Source organism: Peromyscus californicus, unplaced genomic scaffold (genome assembly GCF_007827085.1).
Source record: "Peromyscus californicus insignis strain IS unplaced genomic scaffold, ASM782708v3 Scaffold_7__1_contigs__length_154581171, whole genome shotgun sequence".
Lineage (NCBI taxonomy): Eukaryota > Metazoa > Chordata > Mammalia > Rodentia > Cricetidae > Peromyscus > Peromyscus californicus.
In genome coordinates this window covers 7,030,675-7,057,151 of record NW_026294595.1, presented here as the reverse complement: position 1 = coordinate 7,057,151, position 26,477 = coordinate 7,030,675, and the positions used below count along the sequence as shown (strand labels likewise).

The 26,477-nt window shown below is 51.7% G+C and overlaps 2 protein-coding genes across 8 annotated transcripts; one reads left to right on the top strand and one right to left on the bottom strand.

Moving 5' to 3' along the window:
* The first annotated feature begins 1,214 nt into the window (after nt 1-1,214).
* Pomt1 (protein O-mannosyltransferase 1) lies at nt 1,215-20,775 on the top strand. 6 transcript variants are annotated; one of them, XM_052724397.1, is made up of 20 exons: nt 1,215-1,368; nt 1,994-2,145; nt 4,362-4,468; nt 4,606-4,656; nt 5,883-6,029; nt 7,544-7,655; nt 8,057-8,122; nt 8,211-8,304; nt 8,546-8,701; nt 9,740-9,870; nt 10,272-10,367; nt 11,880-11,972; nt 13,138-13,234; nt 15,519-15,611; nt 15,749-15,866; nt 16,240-16,337; nt 16,847-16,960; nt 18,477-18,603; nt 19,265-19,442; nt 19,998-20,775. In XM_052724397.1, exons 1-20 carry the CDS (start codon nt 1,333-1,335, stop codon nt 20,170-20,172), a joined length of 2,241 nt encoding a protein of 746 aa, XP_052580357.1. In that variant the 5' UTR covers nt 1,215-1,332; the 3' UTR covers nt 20,173-20,775. The 6 variants fall into 6 exon arrangements, 4 of the variants coding, with proteins under 4 accessions (XP_052580357.1, XP_052580354.1, XP_052580355.1 ...); XR_008215060.1 differs by lacking the exons at nt 1,215-1,368; nt 19,998-20,775 and adding exons at nt 1,430-1,585; nt 17,515-17,564 and having other exon boundaries at nt 19,265-19,378; XM_052724394.1 differs by lacking the exon at nt 1,215-1,368 and adding an exon at nt 1,440-1,585.
* Uck1 (uridine-cytidine kinase 1) lies at nt 20,775-26,477 on the bottom strand. 2 transcript variants are annotated; one of them, XM_052724400.1, is made up of 7 exons: nt 26,243-26,477; nt 25,919-26,078; nt 24,913-25,009; nt 24,636-24,778; nt 24,453-24,547; nt 22,468-22,516; nt 20,775-22,068 (listed from the first exon to the last, which is right to left on the bottom strand). In XM_052724400.1, exons 1-7 carry the CDS (start codon nt 26,348-26,350, stop codon nt 21,887-21,889), a joined length of 834 nt encoding a protein of 277 aa, XP_052580360.1. In that variant the 5' UTR covers nt 26,351-26,477; the 3' UTR covers nt 20,775-21,886. The 2 variants fall into 2 exon arrangements, with proteins under 2 accessions (XP_052580360.1, XP_052580359.1); XM_052724399.1 differs by lacking the exon at nt 24,453-24,547 and having other exon boundaries at nt 21,954-22,068; nt 26,243-26,445.

Here is a 26,477-nt window from a genome sequence, read left to right as displayed (position 1 = left end):
GGAATCCCAATCCCTCAGACTCCAAAACCACTTGCTACAAAACTGGCAGGGATCTGGGCAGTGTAGTAACTACAGACAAGGCCTCCTGCAGCTGAGTGCCTACAGGCTGTCCTGAAGCACTGGCATGGTGTACATGCTCAGACTAAACCTCTGGGGCCCAGAGAGCGCTCTCCAAAGTCCCAGAGCCCTTTATCTACAGGAACTTGAGTAGACCATGTTCTCATGCATGAGCTAGGAACAAACTTTCCCTACATTTTTTAAAAATGGATTTTCAAGACAGGGTTTCTCTGTGTAACCCTGGCTGTCCTGGAACTCACTCTGTAGACCAGACTGGCCTTGAACTCAGAACTCAGAGACTCCCTGCCTCTGCCCCCCTGCTGGGATTAAAGGTGTGACACCAACTCCTACATTCTTTATGTAATTATTTTATGTGTGTCTGCATACCACTTGCATGCCTGGTGCCTGAAGAGGCCATCCTCTGAGCCCCTGGAACTACAGTTACAGAGGGTTGTGAGCTGCCATGTGGGTGCTGAGAATCGAACTCGGGTAGTCTTCAAGAGCAACGAGTGCTTTTAACCACTAAGCGACTTCTCAGGCATGCTACAGTCTGGATGTCATCCACTGCAGAACTTGTAAAAAATGAATTTTGACAAAAGAAACATGACTCGAAATCTGTCTGGGGAGATAGTTCAGTTGATACAGGCATAGCTTACCAGCTACCCATGAGTAGCTCAATTCGATGCCGAGAACCCACCTAAAAAGGCATGCTTGTAATACCTGCGCTGGGGAGGCAGAAGCAGTAGAAACAGAACCTCAAGGCCATCCTCGGCTACAAAAGTGAGCCTGAGACCCTGGGGGGTTGTGGAGGGATACAGACTAGTGTGAATAGAGTTGATGAGAGAAAAACGATCCACCACTATGCCCACAGCCCCAAGCGGCTTAGTGCACCCGTGCCCTCCCTCAGCCAGCGCGCTGGGGACAAGAACGCTGGGGTCGGCGCGAGACCCAAACACAGAGCTCCAAGCACGTGAAGAGCTCGTGGGAGAACACTGCCTTTTTAAAACACCGCAACGCGTGCGCTCAGAGTGCTGAGATGTGGCCGGACGGCTCGCTTAGGCCAGGATAGACCCCGGCTTCCACATTCACGCCGGTTGAACTCGCCGCGCACGCGCGCCCCTGCCCCTGCTCTCCTGCTGCGCACGCGCGCAGCTGAGGCCATCGGGCCGCGCAGGAACGACTAGTTGAGCGTCGATCGGTGGGCCGTGAGGATTGTCGAGCGGCCTCAGCCCCCAACGGTCGAGCCTGCCGGGCGGTTCGCAGTCGTGGCCCCACATGGGGAGCCACTTTGCAGGACTCGAGGAAACGCTAGTAGGTTTTGGAGTGCCAGATTCGAGAGTCCTGCTGGGGCTCTGGGATCCGGCTCGGGGGCGGCGCGCTAGGGTCGGTGGATGTTCCGGCGGAACAGGGGCGGTTCCAGGGCGGCCTCCGGATGGCAAAGAGCCCGGGTGGACAGAGTTGTAAAGAAGAGGCTCGGGGCACGTGCAACTCTAGGAGGAGAGGAATGCCCCCGGGAGCGGACGGGAAGGTCCGTCCAGGTCACAGGGTTATGACGGTACCCAGAGCTCACCAGAGGAGGGGTTAGTTTGCGGCCACACTGGGAAGGGACAGGAGAGGAGAGAGACATCATTCATTAGCAGCCTCGCTCCTAGCAAGTGCCCAGCAGGTGTTTATGGAATGACTTACAGAAATGAGTGAATGTCCAGTTCTGAGTTTACTGAATTCATCCCTCAAATGTCTTTATGTGGACCCTGTCCTTGAACACAGTAATCCTCCAAAAGGTATGTTCTAGAAGAGTCCTTCTGACGTGATTACTATGCTGTAATTCTCCCTGGGTGCATCGCGGAGCTAGGTCGCTTCAGGATCCTTGTAGTCTCTTTTGAACCTTTCCAGGCTGCTGTCCACTTTTAATGGGAGTTTCCCCCCTCTTTTCCAGGGTGTCCTCCCGGGCTTGCTTTTCTGCAAAATGTTGAGATTTTTGAAGCGGCCTCTAGTGGTGACTGCTGACATCAACTTGAACTTGGTGGCTCTGACTAGCCTGGGACTACTCACCCGGCTATGGCAACTCTCCTACCCTCGGGCTGTGGTGTAAGTGGAATTGGGGAGGAGGGTTTACGTCCAGGAGGCATTATAATTAGTGATCTGAAGCACCTTGCTATACAGTGCCAAGGAGAGAGAAATCCTGGGCTTCTGGGCCTCTTGGTGATGTATGTTTTAGCATGTAGACAAGTTTAACATGTACCAAGAGTAGCCATCACTAACAGTGTGGGTGTGGATGAAACCCCAGAACATCCCCTATCATGTATACCTTATAGGTCTTGCCCTGGAGGAAGGTAGTAAGAATAACTTGGTCTGATAATTAAGAACAATAGAAGAAATTCTAGTTTCCAGCCTTAATTTTCATTCTAAAGTTGGAAGGGAGCTGGTTTTGTTCATAAGGGGAGATGTAGTTATTATTGAAAGGGTGTTTATTAACTAATACAGGCATTCTCTTTTTATAGATGTTTTATATAGGCATTCTTTTTGTTATAGATGTCAAGTAGAATGTGATCCCTCTACAAATACATTACCCAGTCTCAGCAACCCCCCTATAGTAGATTGGTTTGAAGTCAGTTTCCAGCTGACTTCAGGTGAATGAAGAGCCAGGGTCAGATCCTTTGCGCTAACTGATCTGTTGTGTCCCCAAGCACTCACACACACACACACACACACACACACACACACACACACACACACAGTCATCTAACCTGTAAGAACACAGGGCAGGTTCTGCAAACACAATGAGCACTCAGGATGCCCGACTCCTGCAGATCCTAATTCTTTAGATTTTCTCGCCTGCCTGACTGTGTATGTGATATACAGGCACTATGTGTACGCATGTTCATGTGTGTGAGAGTACACATGTGTGTGTGCACGTGCATATGTGGAGGCTTAAGATTGTTGATATCCAGTGTCTCCTAGACATTATATTTCATTTATGAATAATTCAATATATACTAATGAAAGATGAGAATTTTTTTTTTAAGACAGAGTTTCTCTGTGTAGCCCTGGCTGTCCTGGAACTCACTCTGTAGACCAGGCTGGTCTCAAAATCAAAGATCCACCTGCCTCTGCCTCTTGAGTGCTGGGATTAAAGGTGTGTGCCACCGTGCCCATCAGGAATTAATTTTTAAGAGATAGAAAGAGTCTGCAGAAGCCAAAGAGGGTGTCAGAGCCTCTGGAGCTGAAGATACGGTATTTGGGAACAGCCTGACGTGAGTGCTGGGAGCTGAACTTGGGCTCTCTACGAAAGCACGTAAACACTGAGCCCCAAGATGAGGATTTTCCAGAACAAAGCTCACATGACCACGGTAGCATTGTCATGCCTGAGCACTGGTTCGTCAGGTCTCTCTCAGTGTCTGAGGATGTGACAGGCAGTTCTTGCTCTCACCTTGCAGCCCTTTCATCGGAGTGGTAGTTCTTCCGGAATTTATAGCTGTAGATATGTGTGAGGTTGCTCAGTCGCTTGGCCAGGACAGACCTAAATCAACAGCTGTGGGGAGGGTTGGGGAAATGGCCTAGTGGGTAAAGCATTTGCTCTACAAATGTGAGGACCAGGGTTCAGATCCCAGGCACTCAGTCAGATGCCATGTGGGCACTGTACCCCATCTGTAATCCCAGTGCACTGCTGCTGAGTCAGGGACTCGCTGGAGCAAGCTATCTAGCCTTACTATCCAAATGACAAGCTTCAGACTGAATGAGAGACCCTGCCTCAGTAGATAGAGTGGGAAGTGTTCAAGAGAGACACCTGGAACCTTCTCAAGGGCAGAAATCCAGTGCTGTTTTCTCAGGAGGTTTTCTTCTCCTGCCTGTGTTCACAATTGTGATTTCTAGGGAGCTGGAGAGATGGCTCAGTGATTATGAGCACTGGCTGCTCTTGCAGAGGACCCCAGTTCAGTTCCCAGCATCTACCGTCTAACTCCAGTTCTAGAGGATCTGATGTCCTCTTCTGCCCTCTGGGGACACTGCACGCATATGGTACACAGACATACATGCATAACACCCATACACAAAAAATGGGTTTTATTTATCTATTTGTTTTTCAAGACAGGGTTTCCCTGTTGGTCCTGGCTGTCCTGGAATTCACTTTGTAGATTAGGCTGGCCTCCAACTCATAGCAATCCACCTGCCTCTGCCTCCCGAGTGCTGGGATTAAAGACATGCCCACCACTGCCCAGCAAAAAAAATAACTTTTTTAAAAGCTTAACTAGCAGCTAAGGTTTCTAGTTGGATTAAAAAATGAGTTTTTGTTTGTTTGTGTTTAGTTTTGATGAAGTCTATTACGGGCAGTATATTTCCTTTTACATGAAGCGCGTCTTCTTTCTGGATGACAGTGGACCACCATTTGGCCACATGCTGTTGGCCTTAGGAGGTAGGTAAGAGAAACAGCCATTGTCTTTCAGGCCTTGGAATACATTAAGCTTAGCAAGTAAACCTTCTCAAGGGCAGAAATCCTGTGTTGTTGTTTTCTCACCTTATTTGGTCCATATTCCAAATTTTCTGTTTTAGGTTATTTAGGAGGATTCGACGGTAACTTTTTGTGGAACCGAATTGGAGCAGGTAAGGATTTTAACTTTCCCTATTAATCTGCACATGAAATAATGGAGACACTATGCCTTTCTTAAGAACCAACAATTGCCATTTATTAATCTGAACCAGGATATGATTGATTATTTGGGTTGAGTTCCAGGATAGCCATGGCTGTCACAGAGAAACCCTGTCTCAACAAAAAAAAAGAAAGAAAGAAAATTTTGGTTAATGGAGCTGGAGAAATGGCTCAGCAGTTAAGAACACTGACTTTTCTTCCAGAGGACCAGGGTTTGATTCCTAGAACCCACTTGGGGGCTCACAACCATCTGTAACTCCAGTTCCAGGGGATCTGACACCTTCTTTTGACCAGGCATATACAGTCATATATGCAGATAAAACACCTATATACATAGCTGGGCGGTAGTGGCACACACCTTTAATCCCAGCACTCAGGAAGCAGAGGCTAGTGGACCTCTGTGAGTTTGAGGACAGCCTGGTCTACACAGTGAGTTCCAGGACAGCCAGAACTGTTACACAGAGAAACCCTGTCTCAAAAAGTCAAAAAAGCCGGGCGGTGGTGGCGCACGCCTTTAATCCCAGCACTCGGGAGGCAGAGCCAGGCGGATCTCTGTGAGTTCGAGGCCAGCCTGGACTACCAAGTGAGTTCCAGGACAGGCGCAAAGCTACACAGAGAAACCCTGTCTCGAAAAACCAAAAAAAAAAAAAAAAAAAAGTCAAAAAAACAAAAAAACAAAATAAAAGACAAAAAACTTAAACAATAACAACAGCAACAAAAAAACACCCATATATAGATAGATAGATAGATAAGATAGATAGATAGATAGATAGATAGATAGATAGATAGATAGATACAATACATAAATAAAAATTAAAAAGAGAAAAGTCTGGTTAAAGTTTAAGTGTTTTGTGATTATAATTATCTTTGGTTCTTTGTGCATATGTCCTGTGATTTAAGGTGTGCATCAGCATGCCGAATGGTGAGACCCTGTCTCTAAAAACCACTCACCATAGAAATCCCGAAGCTCATTTTAAAGACTTTACTCCATGATTTCACCCTTAGCTGCTCATGTGCCTCCCAGCTTTTGAGAGTTTCATTTTAGGGTCTGTGAGCTGCTGTGTGTTAGTATGCATGTTCTCAGATCTGTGAACTGCTGTGTGTGTTAGTACGCATGTTCTCAGCTCTGCTGTGTGTTTCTACGCATGTTCTCAGCTCTGCTGTGTGACTCCCTTTCCAGAATACAGCAGCAACGTGCCAGTATGGTCCTTGCGCCTGCCGCCAGCCCTTGCTGGGGCTCTGTCAGTACCCATGGCCTACCAGATAGTGTTGGAGCTCCACTTTTCCCACTGTGCTGCCATGGGGGCCGCCCTGCTGATGCTCATAGGTAAACCTTGGCTCCCTGCCCGCCAGCCTTTGGCAGAGTACAGTGAAAAACCAAACACTGTGGCATTTTATCATGAGTCTTGGAGAGGCCTGGTGTTAGTGAGTGTACTGCCCTAGTGAACACATCTGCTTCATCCAGATTGCAGATTTGCCTCCACAAGACCCATACTTCTGGGCTGCACTCTTTGATGTAGGATTGATGGAGTATGAGGTCAGACTCTTATCAGAAGTGGAGATGTGAAGCCAGGCATGAGTGGTGGTGCACGCCTTTAATCCCAGCACTCAGGAGGCAGAGGCAGTGGACCTCTGTGAGTTTGAGGCCAGCCTGGTCTACAAAGCTAGTTCCAGGACAGCCAGGGCTACACAGAGAAACCCTGTCTTGAAAAACCAAAAAGAAAATAGAAGTGGAGATGTGGCAATAATAGCATATTAGAGGTGGGGGCTGCCAGACAGTGCTCAGGGCATGTATACACCGTGGCATGTGCATGCACACAGGCGCATACACACACACACACACACACACACACACACACACACACACACACACACACAATTTTTAAAACATTTTAATACCTAAAGAAAATAGCCCTGAGCTTGGGGATGTAACACAGTGGCTGGGCACTTGCCTAGCATGTATGAGGCCCTGGGTCCATCCCCAGTGCAAAAGCAAAGCTATGCCATGCTGGTTCTTGCTGAGCCTGTGATCCCAGCACCTGGAAGGCTGAGGTGGAACAGTCTTGAGTTGAAGTCAGCCTGAGCAATATAGCAAGAGTTTGTCTCAGTTTTTTTTTTCAATATTTCCTTCTGCATCAACTATGTAAAGTTTTCTTTCCCCCCATTGGGGACTGGAGAGGTAGCTCAGAGGTTAAGAGCACTTACTGGCCTTGCAGAGACCTGAGTTTGGTTCCTAGCATCCACATGGTGGCTCACAACCTTCTATAACTCCAATTTCAGGGGATCCCATGCCCTCTTCTGACCTCCATTGGCACCAGGCACTTGTGTGATCCACATACATACATGTAGGCAGACTACTTATACACATAAAATAAGTCTTAAATTAAAAAAGACAGCCGGGCGGTGGTGGCGCACGCCTTTAATCCCAGCACTCGGGAGGCAGAGCCAGGCGGATCTCTGTGAGTTTGAGGCCAGCCTGGTCTCCAAAGCGAGTTCCAGGAAAGGCGCAAAGCTACACAGAGAAACCCTGTCTCGAAAAACCAAAAAAAAAAAAAAAAAAAAAAGATTTTTCCTCTTGTTTTTCCCTTAATAAGACAGTAAAATAACTATGTGCCATTTATATTGTATAAGGGGTTTGGGGTGATCTGTAGATGACTTACAATGTACATGCAGCAGGATGGGTGGAAGTTTATATGCAAATACCTGTCTTTGTGCAAACCGGGCCTGAGCATGCATGGCCTGGCATCCTCAGAGGGTCCTTAGCTAGTCTCCATGGAGAGGCAGCTGCCTGCACCTCCTGTGCGCATGCTCAGTACTGACCACTGTTCGTCTCTGTCGCAGAAAACGCCCTGCTCACCCAGTCCAGGCTCATGCTATTGGAGTCCTTGCTGATATTCTTTAACCTCCTGGCCGTGCTGTCCTATCTGAAGTTCTTCAACTCCCAGACGCACAGGTATGGGAAGTGAGACAGCCTTCTGGTTAGGAGGGTTCTGGTGTCGCTTCCTGCTTTTTAGGCAGGGTCTGGCTGCAGAGTCTCCCAGCTCTGGGCGACTTCTAGTGTCTTTTGTCTTGAAGAGTTGCTTGCAGAATGCCTTTTGGTTACCTAATACTTTGGGTTAGCCCTTAGCCCATGATTTTTATTAGCTACATCCTTTGTAACTTTAACCTACAGTAAAATTTTTCTTGACAAAAAGAAAAATTCTTCTGAGCCCCCAACTGGGAGGTGGGGTTCTTTTTGTTGTGGCTGGTGGTCAGGGCTGGCCAACCTCCAGACTGCTCGGAGAAGCACACACTGTCCCTGAGCTGTAGGATGAGTCCTGGAAATGCTTCCTTGCCCTTCTGTTTTAATCCCAGCCCTTTCTCACTGCAATGGTGGCTGTGGCTGATGCTGACGGGGGTCTCTTGTTCCTGCGCAGTTGGGTGAGTTAGAGCCCCTGACTTGGACAGTATTCTTCCTGTCTGTGGGGTTGTCTGTCTTATAACCTTGTTTCACATCTGTCTTTTTCAGTATCAAATACATGGGAATTTTTACCTACTTGCTCGTGCTCAGCATTGCAGCTGTCCATGCCTGGAACCTGATAGGAGACCAGACCTTGTCAAATGTAGGTGGTGTATCAACACCACGTGAGTCTGTGTGTGGGGTTGGGGTGTAGAGCTGTCGTAGGGAGGAGCTGGCTTAAGGAAGTGGACCCTGGAGGCTTCAGGAGCGGGTGGGAGTGGGCCGCTTTCTGTGAGCCTCATGGAGGTGGGGCTTCTTAGTGCCCTTCCCTAAGCCTGCACGAAGTGTCTGAAAATGGTCCTGCTGCTCCACGGGTAGGAGACCTTTGCTCTCCTCCCTGGCAGCTCCGAGTGTTCAGTCACGTGATGGCCAGAGCAGTGGCCCTGCTGATTGTCCCGGTTGTCCTGTACTTGCTGTTCTTCTATGTCCACCTAATGCTGCTCTATCGCTCTGGGCCCCACGACCAAATCATGTCCAGCGCCTTCCAAGCCAGCTTGGAGGTAAGACACATGATGTCCAAGTCACTTCAGAACAAAGGTATTCCGAGGCTCAGAGTTTTTGCCTAAGCACTGTCGGAGCCGGCCTTGGTGGTTCTTGTAGCCCCAGAAGGAAGAGGTCCGTGGGTTGCCACAGGTCAGGGCAAGCCAGGGCTCCTCCAAACAGGACCCTGTTTTAAAAAACTAAATAAATGAGTAGATAGACAGACAGAGAGACAGATAAAAATAAACAGTGTCGAGTAAGCAATACAGTTGCGTGATCAGTGTCAAGTGATCCAGAAGTGAAGCAGCCTTTTGGTATTGCTTGAGGAGTTCTGAAGTTGGGATTGTGTGGGACAGTGAGGCTGCCTCTCAGTCTGACTTGCAGTTAGATGCCTCATGAGATGGACTCAGGCCTAGTGTGTGCCATGCTAACTGCGGGTTACAGAGCATTTTGCATTTTGGACTTTCAGATTGTGGGTGGCCCCCAGCCCCAGTCCCCCCAAAATTGGAATACTTCTGGTTCCGACATTTCGGATAAAGGCTACTGGCCTATAAAATGTACCGGGTGTGGTGAGGAATGTAGCCTGGAGCAGGCCTGCTCATGCCTCCTGGCTCTGCTGAGGCCCTGCATGTCACCACACCCTGGTCTCATTTCCTCAGCACTAGACACAATTGCTTGACTCTCACAGGATACCTGCAAAAGGAGTGTGTGCTGGAAGGGTCACCTGAATGCCTGCCAGGTAGTATGTGTGCGTGTGCGTGCATGCACGCGCGCACACACACACACACACACACACACATACATACACACACTCATAATTTGTAACTCAGTAGGACCCTAGTCTACGAGAGTTAGTTACAACTAATTATATGATGGTATTTGCCACTGCCCCATCTGTCACCAAGGCCAGTTGAGAATTGTTGGTCTCAGTCCAATGAGTTGGCTCCACAGGAAGAACACCTGCCGTGAGCCTGGCACCTCTCTCCATCTTGGGACCCACAGGGTAGAGGGATGGTTTTTCTCTTGAGCTCACCTGAGACCTTTTCTGTTTGTCTTAGGGAGGGCTCGCCCGCATCACCCAGGGCCAGCCCCTGGAGGTGGCCTTCGGTTCCCAGGTCACTCTGAGGAGCGTCTTTGGCAAACCCCTGCCCTGCTGGCTTCATTCCCACAAGAACACCTACCCCATGATGTAAGGAAAGTGACCATTTGAATTTGCGATCACACACGATTCTGTTAGTCACAGAATGTTCTGTTATCTCCCGGTTTGCTTATCTTGAGAGCTATCACTTTCTGTTATCGGGTTTAGAGGGACAAAGGCAGCAGGGCTCCGGGTCCCAGGCTCAGGATGGTTGTGGCACCCAGTGTGACCCAATAGGAGGGCTCTGGCATGCCATGTGTCTCCCGCAGTGGCCCGAGCAGCTCTGCCTGACAGTGGTGTTGTTTGGTCCCTGTCCTCTGGTCCCTGGGGCAGGCTATATTGTTGAGTGGCACAGCGTGCCGGGTGGTCTCTGCCGAAACAAGGGAGAGCAGAGCAGCCTGCGGGTCTCAACTGCCCGCTTCAGGTGCATTCTCTGTTGACGCCTCACACAGATATGAGAACGGGCGCGGCAGCTCCCACCAGCAGCAGGTGACCTGCTACCCTTTCAAAGACATCAACAACTGGTGGATCGTAAAGGACCCTGGGAGGTGAGTGTGGTTCCTCAGCTCACCACCCAGCGGTGGGTAAACAGTCCTGCCGAGCCCTGGGCCTCCTTTTCATCAGTGCTCCCTGACCAGGGACCTCATTCAGCCTTGGGGCTGGAGTATGTGCCTGTTAGTGTGAGGCCAGGGCCTGCTCTGGATCCTCAGTGACCTGCCCTAGCATCTCTCAGGAGCTGTAACAGGGCCTGCTATGGATCCTCAGTGACCTGCCCTAGCACTCTCAGGAGCTGTAACAGGGCCTGCTCTGGATCCTCAGTGACCTGCCCTAGCACTCTCAGGAGCTGTAACAGGGCCTGCTCTGGATCCTCAGTGACCTAGCATCTCTCAGGAGCTGTAACGGCCCAGGATTGGCCGCATTGCCCTTCCACACCTGTTCCCCTAGAGAAGGCCTGTGTAGGGGCCTCTCTACACCCCCCTGTGTCTAGGCCTAAGGAGTCTGCCTGTGAGATTCTTACCTTCTTACCAACATTGGGCTTCCACTCCTCACTGCCCACTCGAGTGTTGCAGCCTCTAAGAAACCCTAGACCAGGTACTCTCCTAGCCCTACCAAATGAGTGTTCTTGGCCTCTAGACTAGTTCCTGCCCTCAAGACTCCTACCACAGCCTCCAGGAACACGCTTACCATCCCCAGGCCCGTGCCATCTCTGCACTCACTGTTCTTCCAGGACTGTGAGGCCGGGTTCCTGGGGAGGCCTCCTAGGCCAGTCATCTCTAGGTGTGCCCTACCTCCGCTCGTCACTCTTCCCCAGGTTTCCTGTGTCCGTCTATGCTTGCTGGCTTGGTTTGCCCGTTCGCATGTCTGGGAGTGAGTGAGGCTGCCCTGTCCACATATGTCTGGGAGTGAGTGAGGCTGCCCTGTCCACATATGTCTGGGAGTGAGTGAGGCTGCCCTGTCCACATATGTCTGGGAGTGAGTGAGGCTGCCCTGTCCGCATGTCTGGGAGTGAGTGAGGCTGCCCTGTCCGCATGTCTGGGAGTGAGTGAGGCTGCCCTGGCCCGTCTAGCCTGTGTAGGACTTGGTAGGTTCTAAGAGTTTGGTGGCTTTTTTTGTTTGGTTAGTTTTGGTGTGTTTTTTTCTTTTACTTTCTTTTTAAGACAGCATCTCTCCTTATAGCCAAGTCTTGCCTCAAACTCCTAATCCCCTTGCCTCAGCCTTCAAGTGCTGGGATTACAGGCATCTTAATTTTTTTTTTTCTGGAGGTATGGAAAAAAGAGTATGTTGTCAACATAAGGATTTTTTTTTTTGCACCTAGTTTATTCTTCATAAACAAATATGACATTGGCAAATGGAGTCACATTTGGCAATTTGTAAAGTGACCTTAGTTTGAGAAGAGTTAAATGAAACATAAACACCTTGATTCTATGTAAAGTCACCTCACTCAAGGTATACATCATGGGGGTGCACACTCCCCAGACTTTGCAGCCTCAGCATTCCCAGAGAGTTTATGGTAAGAGGGTGCTGGGCGGAGTGCCACCCTGACAGTACTGTCTTCCTAGACATCAGCTGGTGGTGAACAACCCTCCCAGGCCTGTGCGCCATGGAGACATTATACAGCTTGTTCACGGCATGACCACCCGCCTCCTTAACACGTGAGTACTCGCCATGCTGGCTCTATCGGGCATTGCCTTTCACTCCCTCAAACACCCACTCAGCCTGCTTCCTGCATCCTGTCTTCCCACCTCTACCTCACTCCACTGAGGCCGCACTGGGCCCTTGAGAAGACAGAGTGGCTTCATTACTTCTCTGCCCACAGCCCTTCCTCTAGTGACTCCCTCAGCTCTCCCGCAGGCTCCTGGTGACCCTGGATTGTGTCACCCTGTTCATTTGGCCTCCCTGCTAGTGCTGCAGTAAGCCAACACAGCACCTTTGGGCATCCACACTCACTTTTCTGCTGAAATGTCCCTAAGGCTACCACACCAGAAATCCTGTCTGGGTACCGTCCTATCCTCCACGGCATTGGTGTGCTGCTGTCGAGAGGCTGCCAAGACTCTCTTTCTCACTGGGCCTTCATGGTGCCTCGTGCATCCTGGGATGAAGTGAGTCCTGCCTGAGCAGCCAGTGACAGGCTCCTTCTGGCCACTAAGGCTGAGTCACACACAGAGAGTCTGCTCTCCAGAAACTACTCTGCTTGCTGGCCCAAGGCTGACAGGACTGCTTTTTCTGAGTTCTGCCCCGCCAGTGACACCCCAGGGCCAGTTCTTTTTTTTTTTTTTTTAAAAGGTTTATTTATTTATTATGTATACAGTGTTCTGCCTGCATGTGTCCCTGCAGGCCAGAAGAGGGCACCATATCTCATTACAGATGGTTGTGAGCCACCATGTGGTTGCTGGGAATTGAACTCAGGACCTCTGGAAGAGCAGTCAGTGCTCTTAACCACTGAGCCATCTCTCCAGCCCCCAGGGCCAGTTCTTAAGACTCCTTCTTCCAGTCTCTGAGGCAGCCATTCTTTTCTCTGAGATTTGCCTCAACCTGTCCAAAAAGTGAATGACCCATTCAATTGTTACATCAACTCTGGACACACACGCCCTCACAGATAGCCAACAGGACAGTCTGATCTGGGCAGTCCCGTGCTGAGATTCCATTCTCAGAGGAGTCCAGGCTGTGTCATGGTGGTTATTAAAGTCCACCTCAGTGTGGCCTTTCCTGGATGTGTGGGAACCCCTTTCCAGCCAGCTTCCCCAGCCTCAGCAGGTAGACCCAGCTTTGCGTTGAAACCCTCCCCTCAGACACTGAGGGACAGCTCTGCTCTTCCAGGCACGATGTTGCAGCCCCACTGAGCCCCCATTCTCAAGAAGTCTCCTGTTACATCGACTATAACATCTCCATGCCTGCCCAGAACCTCTGGAAACTGGTAAGTTCCACGTGGAGTGCTGGCTGGTCAGTGGGACACCCGATTTCTACCTCGGAGCACCCAAAATGCTCCTTTGGATAATGGATTCTGATGTAGAAGGAGACAGGGAGCTTGCATTCACAAAGCAAGTCTGAGATGTTCCCACGGGGAGCTTCACTTCCTCAAGTCTGGAGTCCTCCAGGGCCTCAGGAAGGGATAGGGAAAGTTCCAAATGCTGTGTGGACCCTGTGAAGGCCTTTGGATCAGGACTCTTACAGCTGTAGCTGCTTCCTGGCCCGTTCATTAGTCACCCTCTGCTCTAGTCCCATTCAGTTGTTGTGCCAAGTACCATGACCAGAAGCAACTTAGAGGAGGAGAGGGAAGTCAGCAGTTCATCCCTGAGGGAAGTCAGGGCAGGGACTCAAGCAGAAACCATGGAGGAGTGCTGTTACTGGCCCACTCCCGGACTGATGCTTAGCAAGCTTTCATGTACAGCCCAGGACCACCTGCCCAGGGAATGGTGCCTCCCACAGTGGACGGGGCCTCTACATCAATTAACCATCAAGGCCATGCCCTCACAGACAGCCCACAGGACAGTCTGATCTGGGCGGTCCCGCAGTTTAGACTCGGTTCTCAGAGGAGTCCAAGCTGTGTCACACTGACAGTTAAAGCTAATAAAGACACCCTTTCACCAGACATGAGCTCCAGCCACTCTTGGGACCTAGGGGAAGCTTCTCAGCCAGTTCTCAGGAGTAAATAGAGCCTAAGCAGTTGCCTGGTGAGGGGCTTGGCCATCAGAGGGTGATTACTGAGGCAGGGGCCTGCAGTGGCCTTCACTTCCGGTGATGGTCACTTGCTCCCCTTCAGAATCAGGTCTCCTGGAAAAGTTGCTGAGCAGAAAGCCTTGTTACTGGCCCACAGAGTGAGTCCTGAACCGCTTCCGGCCTGAAGTCATTTCCTAGGAGGAGAGGTCATACTGTCCTAGCTTCTGATTGGCCGCAGCAGTCAGCCCTGATTACTCAGCTTCTCTCCCACTTTGGACCTACCTCCCTCGGGAGTCCCATGCCAGTTTGATAAGGCGCCTCTTGCCAGTTCCCTCAGCAGAGCTGTCCGAGGACTTTTCTTCGGCATGTCTGGCACATCTCTGCCGCTTTCCCCTTGTCTGTGCTGTGCATGTTTGTAGCCTCTCTGTTCTCCGGCCTCCTGAGCAGGCCTGCCTGATGACGGTCCTGTGCCCCTTCTCATGGGACTCTCTCTCAGTAGGAATGATGCTGAATCTCACAGTGACCTCCCTGCTACCGTGCTACTGATGGCTCCATCGCTGACACACACACACACACACACACACACACACACACACACACACACACCCGCCCACTTGCTGGCAGCCCTTTGTGTACCACTTGGTACAGGTCAAGTAGAGACCCCAGAGAAGGCGAGCAGGCCTCAGAAGTGGCCACCCAGCCCAGGATGTCTTGCCCCCGCTCAGCCTCTTTTTTTTTTTTTTTTAATTTATTTATTATGTATAGTGTTCTGTCTGCACGCATCCCTGCAGGCCAGAAGAGGGCACCAGATCTCATTACAGATGGTTGTGAGCCACCATGTGGTTGCTGGGAATTGAACTCAGGACCTCTGGAAGAGCAAGCAGTGCTCTTAACCTCTGAGCCACCTCTCCAGGCCCCACCCCCACCCCACCCCATCCCGTTCAGCCTCTTGAGATCTGTGGTTCTCATCATGAGAACCTCATCGATGAGGCACGTATCAGGCTGTAACAGGCAAAGAACTACCAGGGGCAGGACCTGCCCTGAGCCAGTCTTGGGGGCTGGGGGTTTTGACCTCTAGAACCACCTTACACTGGCCAGATAGTCTAAGAAATTCTGTTTTGGCTGGAGTTCTGAGTGCCCTTGTAACTGACTAGACGGCTTTTGAGTGTCTGTGGGAAGAGCCTTTCCTGCAGCCTCTGACAAGGACAGTGCCCTTTCCCTGTGGCTGGCTCAAATGCTGTATAGTAAGGTACCCAGGCCGAAGACTAGCTAGCATCATGTGCTTCCTTTGTTTGAGGACTCATCAGCCTAGCCGGGACCCACACTGGTTTCATAGCTGTGTGATTGGTAAAAAGGCGAAAAGGCCGGGAAGCGATGGGTGGCCAGTCTTTAGGTTGACATTTAAGGCAATCTGAAAGGAATGAATAACTGACTAGATATATTTGGGTTTATCCTGGTTTGTGGTGCTGGGGATGGTCCTCACAAATGCTAGGCGGGTGCTCCGCTGCCGGCCCCCAGGCTGACAAGATCTCCTTCTGCAGGACATTGTGAACAGAGAGTCCAGCCGGGATACCTGGAAGACCATCCTGTCTGAAGTGCGCTTTGTGCATGTGAACACGTCTGCCATCTTGAAGGTGATGAAAGTCATCCTGTGTTCATAGTCCGTACAGCGGCAAAGAATCCTGGGAAGGCCTGGGGCAGGGGTCTGCTGACACATTGCTGGGGTTAGCCAGCTTCCTGTCATGCTCATTCCCTTTGTTGGTTTTGCTAGCTGAGTGGGGCTCACCTCCCTGACTGGGGGTTCCGGCAGCTGGAGGTGGTTGGGGAGAAGTCACGAGGCCACCACGAGAGCATGGTGTGGAATGTGGAGGAACACCGGTATGGCAAGAGTGAGTGGCAAAGCCTGGGTCATGGGATTTGGTTGTCCTTGTGGATCTCACGGCACTCAAGGACTACCAAAACAACAGTGTTGGTTTGGAGGGACCTAAGCCCTCCATTCTGTTTGGCTGACTCTTGCAGTGGTCCATGATTACATGAGGTGTCTGTGCTGAGGGAGTGGGGGTGGAGACTGGGATGACAGCAAATCATGCATCCCGGGGTGCACAGTCCTGACTTGGCAGGGGCGTTGGGGTGTGGTAGGAACCAAGTGGAATGACACGGTCTGCTGAGGTGTCCTTGTGGGTTATTGGAAACACGGGGGGCAGCCATTGTCCTCAGCTCTTCAGCCCCACTGAGACCCTTCCCTGGTGTCCGTCCACTCAGGCCAGGAGCAGAAGGAGAGGGAACTGGAGCTACATCTACCCACTCAGGTTGACATCAGCAGGAACCTGAGCTTCATGGCCAGATTCTCGGAACTGCAGGTGACAAGTGGCAGGAGGGACGCCATCCTCCAGCAGGAGCTGATTTCTACTGGTGAAGGCACTGTGTGCTGCTGAGCCCTGAAGTTCAAAGTCCTCCAGCCTGGAGCTTGAGGCTCTGCAGCAGAATGAGTGTCTCTCCCTTCTGCAGGCCCATGAACCTGCGCCCACAGTCAGGGACAAGGGGTTTCTGCACCAGTGTGACATTGTAATAATGTCAGGGTGTCTTAAGGCCTCCCATCAGGTCAGTTGGGTTACATTCAACCAGCAGAGCCCTAGATAAGTCTGGCAGACTCAGAGAGTCGATGGCATGGCTCCTGTCACTGTCTGCAGAGCAAGTGCTGATCCATGAAGTTGGGGCATGCCCCGGAGCCGTAGCTCTGCAGCACTTGCCAGATGAACTTAGTCTGGGCAGCTGACACACAGGGGACAGTAGTTGAGTCACACACCTTGACACTGTGGCAGCTGGAGGCGAGGTCCTCCTCTGCAACCTATGCTTTGTCCTGTGGTAGTGGAAGATGCTGACGCTGAAGAACGAGGATTCAGAACACAAGTACAGCTCCACCCCGCTGGAGTGGGTCACCCTGGACACCAACATCGCCTACTGGCTGCATCCCAGGACCAGTGTAAGCGAGCATGTGTGAGCCCCGGTCACGTTCCTGGAGGAGGTGTCCTGGGTTTCTCCAAAGCGAATGCTCAGAATTTGCTTTTTTTAAAATTTTTTTTATTTTGGCCATTGGGCAGTCCAAGGCCTGAACTACTCATTGCCAAAGAGCAAGGCCTCCCTCTCAGACGGTCTGTTGAGGGAATCCATGATTAGCCTTCGTGGAAGCCCACCACTACTTCATTCAGACAGTTTTCAGTATTTTCCCTGCAGCACCTGACCAGTAAACTGGCCAGTGCTGGCTGGGTTATGTTGTATGTGTGATGTATGCTAGGCTGTGTATATATAGTATGTATGTTATGCTGTGTGATGTATGTTATGCTGTGTGATGTATGTTATGTGTGTATGTTATTCTGTGTGATGTATGTATGTTATGCTGTGTGATGTATGTTATGTGTGTATGTTATTCTGTGTGATGTATGTATGTTATGCTGTGTGATGTATGTTATGTGTGTATGTTATGCTGTGTATGTATGTTATGTTATAGCTCTGGTTATGTTGCCTCTGCCATGGCAGACTGGAAGCAGCATGGAGAGGCATGGAGGCAGAGCTGGGCAGATCACCGAGTGAGTAAATGCTAAGACTTCCCCAACACGCTTGTTCAGTGGAATTGAGGGCAGTCACCAGAAAGTGAGGGCACGTGGAGCAAGTCCCAGGGCTCCCCCACAGCTGTGTGTATACACAGATTCTCTTTCCGGTTATGACCTTCCTGTGAGTAACTGTGTTGTTGAATGAGGAATCCCAATCCAGGCATGGTGGCACACATTTTTTTTTTTTTAAGAACTATTTATTTTATATACAATGTTCTGCCTGCACGTCAGAAGAGGGCACTAAATCTCATTATAGACAGTTGTGAGCCACCATGTGGGTGCTGGGAATTAAACTCAGGACCTTCGGAAGAGCAGCCAGTGCTCTTAACCTCTGAGCCATCTCTCCAGCCTGGTGGCACACATTTAAGACAGGGATTATATATTTGAGGCCAGGCTGGGCTACCTAGGAAACAGTCTCGGATGAACTGGGGTTGTGGATAAATCTCAGTGACAGTGTATGTGAGCACGCAGAGCTCCGGATTCATTCCCAACACCCCAAATCTCCATTACTCCTAATTTTCAGTTTTGACAAACTGGATTTGAAAACATTAATGCTTGTCTTGAAAAGTGGCTGGGGCCGGGCGGTGGTGGCACACAACTTTAATCCCAGCACTCGGGAAGCAGAGGCAGGCGGATCTCTGTGAGTTCGAGGCCAGCCTGGACTACAAAGTGAGTTCCAGGAAAGGCACAAAACTACACAGAGAAACCCTGTCTCGAAAAAAAAAAAGAAAAGTGGCTGGGAACAAGTTTGTCCAGATGTGTCTAGGCTAGAGTTCCAGATGTGCCTGTGTACCTTTGGACTGCTGAAGTATGTTTGGTTTCTCTCGTGACCATTGCCCTCCACTTGGGGTGAGGGGGCAGGTAGCGAGCAGCTCCCTGTGATTTCAGGCTCAGATCCACTTGCTTGGAAACATCGTGATCTGGGCTTCAGCCAGCCTTGCCACAGTGGCCTACACCCTACTCTTCTTCTGGTACCTGCTCCGCCGGCGAAGGAGTATCTGTGACCTCCCTGAGGGTTAGTGTCCTCACAGGATGGGAGCACATTATGCATAGGTGACAGCCAGCTTTACTAGGACCCAAGACCCTGGAGCCCCTGGTTTTCCAGGTAGGGGCCCTGAAAGAAACCACACCACAATTGAGACTTCTTTAGCAGAGAGCACACAGGGGACAGAGGCTTAGTTCTTGGTTGCCTGCATGCACCAGGCACGCTGGATGAGGTCCAGCAGTCAGCAGGAGGCTTAGAGGTCAGTGGTTGTATGCAGCTAACAGAAATGCATTCAGAAAGAAAACCCAAGCACTGGCCCACCATCGCCCTGTAACCTCCATCCCAGAAAACATGGTCCCTGCTTTCTACTGACTTTGGCTACAGTTCTGGGCTGGTCACAATTGTAGCTCCTTTGTAGCTCCCTGAGGAGCTGAGAACAGAATTCTCAGATGAGAGCAGCCTGTCCTTACACTGGTCATGAGCTAAGGTTGCAGGGAACCTCGCAGGGCTGGGCTGGGCCTCACCCTGAGCCTGGGCCTTGCAGACCCAGGAGCAGCAGCAGGGTCGTCCATCAGTCCACTTAGTCCTGGGGGTCGGGGAGTGAGGTGCTGAGGACAGCATGTGACTTTGGAATGAGCTCATGGCTAGCAGGCCCAGTGGTAGTGCTGCTCTGAGATATACCCTCCCACAGATGCCTGGTCCCACTGGGTGCTAGCTGGAGCCCTGTGTACTGGCGGCTGGGCGCTCAACTACCTGCCCTTCTTCCTGATGGAGAGGATGCTCTTCCTCTACCACTACCTGCCAGCACTCACCTTCCAGATCCTGCTGCTTCCGATCGTCCTGCAGCACGTCAGTGACCACCTGTGCAGGTGCGGGCACAGTGGGCCTTAGGGTCGTGAAACTGGGGAGAGGCTTAACCACCTGTGGACCAGCATTCCAGGACAGCGGCAGCTCACTGCCCAGACTTGATGGGATGTGGCAGATAGAAAGCTTTGGGTTAGCGTAGTGTGGTGGTACCCACGTTTAATCCCAGCACTCGGGAGGCAGAGGCAGGCAGGTCTCTTGTAAGTTCGAGGCCAGCCTGGTGAGTTCCAGGACAGCCAGGACTGATACACAGAGAAACTCTGTCTCAAAAAAGAAAAAAGAAAGCTTTGGGTTGGAGCAGAGGGCCTTGATGTGGAGGGCATGGAAAATACCTCTGGCATTGTGTGTAGAGCCATGGCAAATCCAGGAGCAGGATGAGGGTCATGTGCGATGTATCCAGGCAGATAAGGTTTGGTGGGGCACAGAGAAGCAGGGGAGATCTAAGGAACACACAGGTAGAGGCCACAAGTGTGTCAGCAGGTTCCTGGGAGATGGCCGGGCAGGGATGCTGTGGGGAGGCAAGCCAGATGTTCCAACCTCACTCTCCCTGTTGCCCACAGGTCCCAGCTGCAGAAGAATGTCTTCAGTGCCCTGGTTGTAGCCTGGTATTCCTCTGCATGCCATGTGTCCAACATGCTTCGTCCACTAACCTACGGGGACACGTCCCTCTCACCAGGAGAACTCCAAGCCCTTCGCTGGAAAGACAGCTGGGACATTCTGATCCGGAATTACTAGCTCAGAAGAGCGTGGAAGACAAGCATGCAGAACAGGATCTAAAACGTGTTTGTCCCCCACCAGCAGAGGTCTCAGCAGTCAGGGACTGGCTGGGTCCAGGAAGGACTCCAGGGATTAATTACGATTTCTCCTGAAGAGCCACTGGTTTCTCATTTGAGTGATTTATTCCTCTTCACACAGTGAAGACTATGCCCACAGCATCACCCATGAGGCCCACCTCTGACCAGCCAGTGTTTGAGCTGCCAGCGTAGGAACCACCAAGGCAGGCAGGAGCACCCGGCCAGGGAAGGAGTGGACAGGACTCCCGTGATGAGCCTGAGCGTCCCACCAGCTGTGGGGCACCAATGGGGTCTTGGCCCTGCCTTTCACAAGACCTGCAGCTACCCCAAACAACTCACTGAGGTACAGCGGACCTGTGTAAAGCCTACTTGGAAATCTGACAGTGCATTAACACCAAGACTCCTCATGATCTGTATTTTAAAAACCCCTTCTGGGAAATTTCACCAAATGTCTTCACTTGTCTTCCAGCCAAGATGTTATCCATACACTTCCTTGCCTTGAATTTGCCTTTCCTAATGTAAATAAAAAGGAACAAACTGATAATCGTTCTTTAGTGTTATTTATTGATTCTTCCTCCAAAGAGGGGTTTCAGTTCAACAAAACCAGTACAGCACTAACAGAAACCAGCCCCTGAGCTCAACACAGCTCAGCTGCTGTCATGAGTGGGAACCACGGTTGTATTTAACAAGAACAAATGAGAAGTGTCTGTGCCAAAGCCTGTGACAATAGCAAAGGACACTTCCAAAAGGGCCATCCCGTGGGAGGGGAGACAAACTTGACATCATAGAATGGACCATTTGGGAAGCCATGAGCTCAGGTTGGGTGTGCAGGAGACTGGCTGGCTTTAGGCAACCACGGTCATGTGACTGTTCTGCACTTGGTGCTCCCCTACCTGGAGATAGCCTGCCCTGGCATGCTCACCATGAACTATACCCAAGTGGCTTGTACAGACAGCCCTTGGGGCTTGGGCTCCCTGCAGAATTGCGAAGACACTATTTTAGCCATAGGAAACCTGATGGCCTGCTTCCATTTATCCTACAATCCAGGCCCCAGGATACCCAGGAGTTCCTTGCATCAAGTGTAATGCTGCTTAGGGTCACATGAGTAGACAGATTTAGGGTTCCTTCCTGCCTCAAGCTCCTTAGACTGGACGATAGACCACTTGGAGGTGTTAAACTAGGTTCATTGGTCACAAACAGCCTGCCACAAAACAAATAAGGATATATAACGTATCTTCAAACTTTACTTCTGCAACATGTACATGAACCACATCATACTGAGAAGCACATCACTGTGGTTCACTATCAACGCCAGGCCAGCAAGGCCAGCCAGTGCCGGGGCTGTTTCCTCAGTTGCCCCATAATGTATGTCCTGCATCCCTCTGGAAGCCCGCACCATGGGCTTTCTTTGCAGTTTGGGACACTTCTCAGTGACCCAGAAACCTGTTGGCCTCCTCCAATGAGAGGAAGCAGAGGACACTGGAATGCTCTGTCAGCATGAATCTGCCCTTCCAAGCAAGGAAGGCCTTGGTCCTAAATGCTGCCACTCTAGATCATGCTGAGAGGAACCCCTGACTGTGCTTTTAAGGGCAAGTGGTTGTCCCCAGGCTCAGACCCTTAACCATGGGTCTGTGGGGAACCTACATATGCCGGTCTCAGTGGGGCCTGCTGCTGGACTCCAAGTGTGAGCGCTTGCCAGTGGCCAGCACCCCAGGGTGATCTCCTGGCTCAGGGAAGGTCCTCTTGTAGTTGCGCCCATTGGGCCCTCCTCGGTGCCGCTTGCACAGGTCACCGTTGAGAATGTCCTGGATGTGCTGGACGATCAGGTTGATGGCAACTGCAATGAGACATGGGAAATGCTCATCACGTTCACTCCTGGAGCCCTTGCGGCCCGCCCTCACTCCTGTACTCTGCAAAACACTCAGCATGCAGGAAAGCCACTGTGCCTTCCTGCCTCCCAGCAGTCCCGACCTGCCTGCCTGCTGATGTCTCAGCGGACAGAAGGCACACAACTGGACAGGTGCAGCAGAACTCCTGGCTTCTGTTGTTGACAGCCTAACAAAAACACATCCCAGTGGCCTGACAGGCCCCGCCCAGCAGCTCTGGGTGTTTGGAAAGTACACAGACCCCATGTCCCAGATGAACGTTGACAGGCTCCATGCACATACTTGGGAAGCCTTGGTAACCAAGGCAAGTGGTGGCAGTCTGCTTGGGAATAGGGCTGGGGGTTGCTTACCCATGTTGTCAACTCCTCGAGGGATGATCACATCAGCATACTTCTTGGTCTGAAAGACACAGAGGGGTCTCCTGAGGCTGTTTCCTCCAGGGTGACTTTAAGGTACTCAGGAACAAGGGATGAAAGCCTGGGTGTTGGCAGCACCGGCAGGTTGGAGACAGCCTTATACAAGTGCGAGATGGGGTCTGAACAGTGCGGCAGAAGATTAAGCTGGAGTGAACTTGCACATCAGCGCCCCCACCGTTTGCCTAGTCACAGCTTACTTGCTGCGCTAGGTAGGTGTGATGCCTCCCACAGTTCTTGGCCTCTGAAATTGGGACTGAAGTCTGCAAATGCCCTACCTATAAAAGTGAGTATGACAGACAAGAGATGTGCCATGCGCAGGCCTCTTAGCCGGCCCTGCACGGTGTGGAGACGTGCATGGCACCTGCATGCTCTCACTACCGATTTGTTCTGATGCCAGTGAGACTCCAGCAGTCACCTCTGAGGAAAGCAGAGGGAAAGATGTGGCTGAGGGGACACGGCGGAACCAGGCAAAGCCCAGAGGGTGAGGCACACTCTTGACCCAGGCTGATACTGCCAACCTGTGTGTTTGGGTCAAGGAGGCCTGTCCCCTGCAGCAGATAGGTTTGGGAAGGCAGTAGAAACCCTTGCCGTGAAAGGGAAGAGCAGACCTTGGCTGGGACCCACTCTGGCAGTACCGTTGGTGAGGTGAAGAGGGGCTGAAACCCACCCACTTCCCCAGCAGGCTGGGAAACGCTTTTGAGGGGCTGGCTGGCTTGAGGGGAGGAAACCCTGGGGAGGTCAGCAGCACATGGGTCAGGGAAGGGAGGTTGCGGGCTGCTCAAGAGGCTGGTCAGATGCAGGCCTCAGGGTTTCGCTGCCTGCTCAGCACCTACTCAGCAAAAAGCCCATGAGTCGAGACTGCAAGGGTCTGCACTTCACACATTCCTACTTTGCAGGAACTTCAGAGAGCGTGAGTATTAAAGAAGAAACTCTTTTAGCCAGGGGTGGTAGTACACTGTAATCCCAGCACCCAGAAGGGGCTCTTTTGGTAGCAGCAAATGGAACTTATTTATCCTGTTCTTGATAGTTCTGCTTCCTTTACTTTTGGGGCCGCGGGCAGTCTCCTCATTTCTGGGGCATGTGGTGGGACTCTCCATTTATCTCTATCTGGCCTGGAATGTACTATGTACACCAAGCTGGCCTTGAACACATAGAGATCTCCTGCCTCTGAGCTCTGGGATTAAAAGCATGCACAACCATGCCTGGCTTTTATTTTCACCTTCAAGTGATAAAATACTGGGGGCTGAAGAGATGCTCAGCAGTTAAGAGCAATTGTGCTCTTACAAGAGGACTCAGTTCAGTTCCCAGCACCCACATCAGGCAGCTCACAACCGCCTGTAACTCCAGTTCCAGGGATCCCACACTCTCTCCTGGCTCCTCTCTCCTGAACACACACATGCACAACACACACACATACACAAATACATTTTTTTAAAGAGGCAAAACACTATTAATAAGCTTCTCTTTAAAACACTTCAATTTGACACAGCATGATGGCTCACACTTAGAATCCCGGCACTCAGGAAACTAAATGTAGAAGCCTGCCATGAGATCAGGGCCAGCCAGGGCTACAACCCTCAGCTCCCCACCACCTTACTCCCTCTCTGAATTGGGTAAAGCCACAAATTGACCTCTAACTCCAGAAATACAAGATGAGTCATCAGGGATCTTAGCATCTGATCACAGCAGCCCAAAGGACAGTTAAAGCACCCCACAGCTACTTCAGGCAGTGAACAGTCAAAAGTCCTTACAGAGCAGCTCCAAGGGGAACGAGCAAGATACACAAGCCAGGCTTTGAGGGGAACAGCCAATGCATGTGCACCAGGGTCTAGCCTGAGGCAAATAGGCCAACAGTGCAGACAGGGAGAGGTGGGCAGAGCGGAGACCCATTTTCATTTTTGAATGGATGAAAGCAATACCGGCAGGCAGAACTCCTCAAAGGCTGGCTTCACAAAGGTGGTGTACTGGGTCAGAATCTGCTCCAGGTCCCTCCCTCGGTGCACATCCCGGAGAACTGTAGCAACAGGAGCAAGGCACCACCATAAGCCCTCCTTGGGACTCCTGCAGCACCCGAGCGCAGTCAGGGACCTAGAGGCCCTTACCTCTTCGAGACAGTCTAACATCCGAGTCTGTGTCTACAAAGAGACGCAGGTGGAACATGTCCCGGATCTCCTGGGTGTAGAATACCAAGATGCCCTCGAACAGAACCACGTCAGCTGGGTAGACCACTGTGGTCTCTGACAACCTACCAGGGAGAGGCTCGCTTTAGTGACAAGGGCCCTGATGACAGGAGAGTCCACAGAAACAGACTGGGGCGGAATCCACCAGAGGACAGTGTGTAGACAGCCCTCTCACTGCCCCCCCCAACTACGTGCTTACCTTGAGTGGGTCACAAAATCATAGGTGGGGACCTCGACAGTCTTGCCTTCGACAATGTTTTTCAGAGTCTTGTGCATCAGATCGTTATCAAAAGCATCTACAAAAACAGCAAGAGGCCAGACTACCCAGCTGCCCTGGTGGAGCAGCCGGAGAGAACCGCCTCTGTCCAGAGTCAGCACAGCTGGGAGCCAGGGCTGCTCAAGACCCCACAACACACCACAGGATCAAGGATCAAATCGTCCCAACAGGAACTGGGACAAAGACTTTCTGATTGGCTAGCACTGGGGGGAAGAGAGATGACTTGGGCCTCTGCTCTCTGTGTCTGGGAAGAGCCAGTTAAAAGTGTTGTTCTCTGACCTTCTTGTGTCCCTGGAAAAGCTGAAACTTTCTAGGCACCCTCCGGACCAGGAAACAGCTCCAAGGCCTGGGCACCAGGTAAGCCTTTGCTTCTACTACCGCCTCTCTGAAGACTGCCCCTAGACGGTTGGGGAATCCATAGGTCACCCAGGCAGTAGGGTGTGCAAAGAACCCCTTAGCAGCAAGGTGCAGGGAGGTGATGTCAACACATCGAGAAGTGATCCTGAAGACACCTCTGCTACCTCCTTCCAAGTGAACTAGACAGTCTTGAATGCTCCAGGCCCACAGCACTTAGCAAATCCTCCTAACCTAGTGGGTAAAGGCTTCATGAAGCCTCACCGCTTCTGCCTTCCAATACAATCCCCACCTCGGCAGTCGGTATCAGCGGTTCTCCCTGTACAGCCTTGGTAGCTCTGCATCCTACATACACTCTCCTGTACAGCCTCCCACGGCAGTCTGCACCCAGCAAACAGCTCCGAGAGCCGCTGATCTGGCAGCCTGCATCCCAGTCACCTCCTACAGCCCTGGTCCAGCAGTCTGCATCCACACGCACCCCTGGATCTGTCTGGCAGTCTGCGATCGCTGTAGAGCCCACGTCGTAGCAGTCCACCCTGCACCCCACCTCTCCAGGCAGGCTGTCTGCATGTACCTGGGTGGTCGAAATTGTACTGTCCCTTCAAGGCCTTGGCCTTCTGCTCGGCCGTCAGAACCTTATAGAAGCAGTCCTGGCTCAGGATGACCAACTTGCGCTGCCGGCGGTCCACTTCGTTCTGTCCCAGCAGCTCCATGATCTTCTCGCACACTGTTGACTGGGGACAGAAAGTGCCGGAAGTGGGCTTGTGCAGTGACCCACCAGGTCCCGGGGGCGGCCCCGTGGCTGCTAGCAACAGGTGACACGGCCGGGCGGGAGGCAATGGCGCCCCAACCCGCGGCCCGTCAGTCGCTCCGCGAGGCCCGGGCGCAGGCCACTCACCTTGCCGCTAGCGGTGCCGCCGCTCACGCCGATGAGGAACGGCCGCGGCTGGGGACGATCGGCCTCGGGCGCGGCGCTCTCGCAGCCGCCGCCTCCCGCCGTAGCCATGTCGGGCTCCCCTGCCCTACATCCACTGACTCTGCCCCCCGCTCCCGCCGGGACGCAGGGGCAAACGCCGTGCGCATCGCTTCCGGGAACCAGCACGCATGCGCGCAGGGGGCGGGGCACTCTGGGC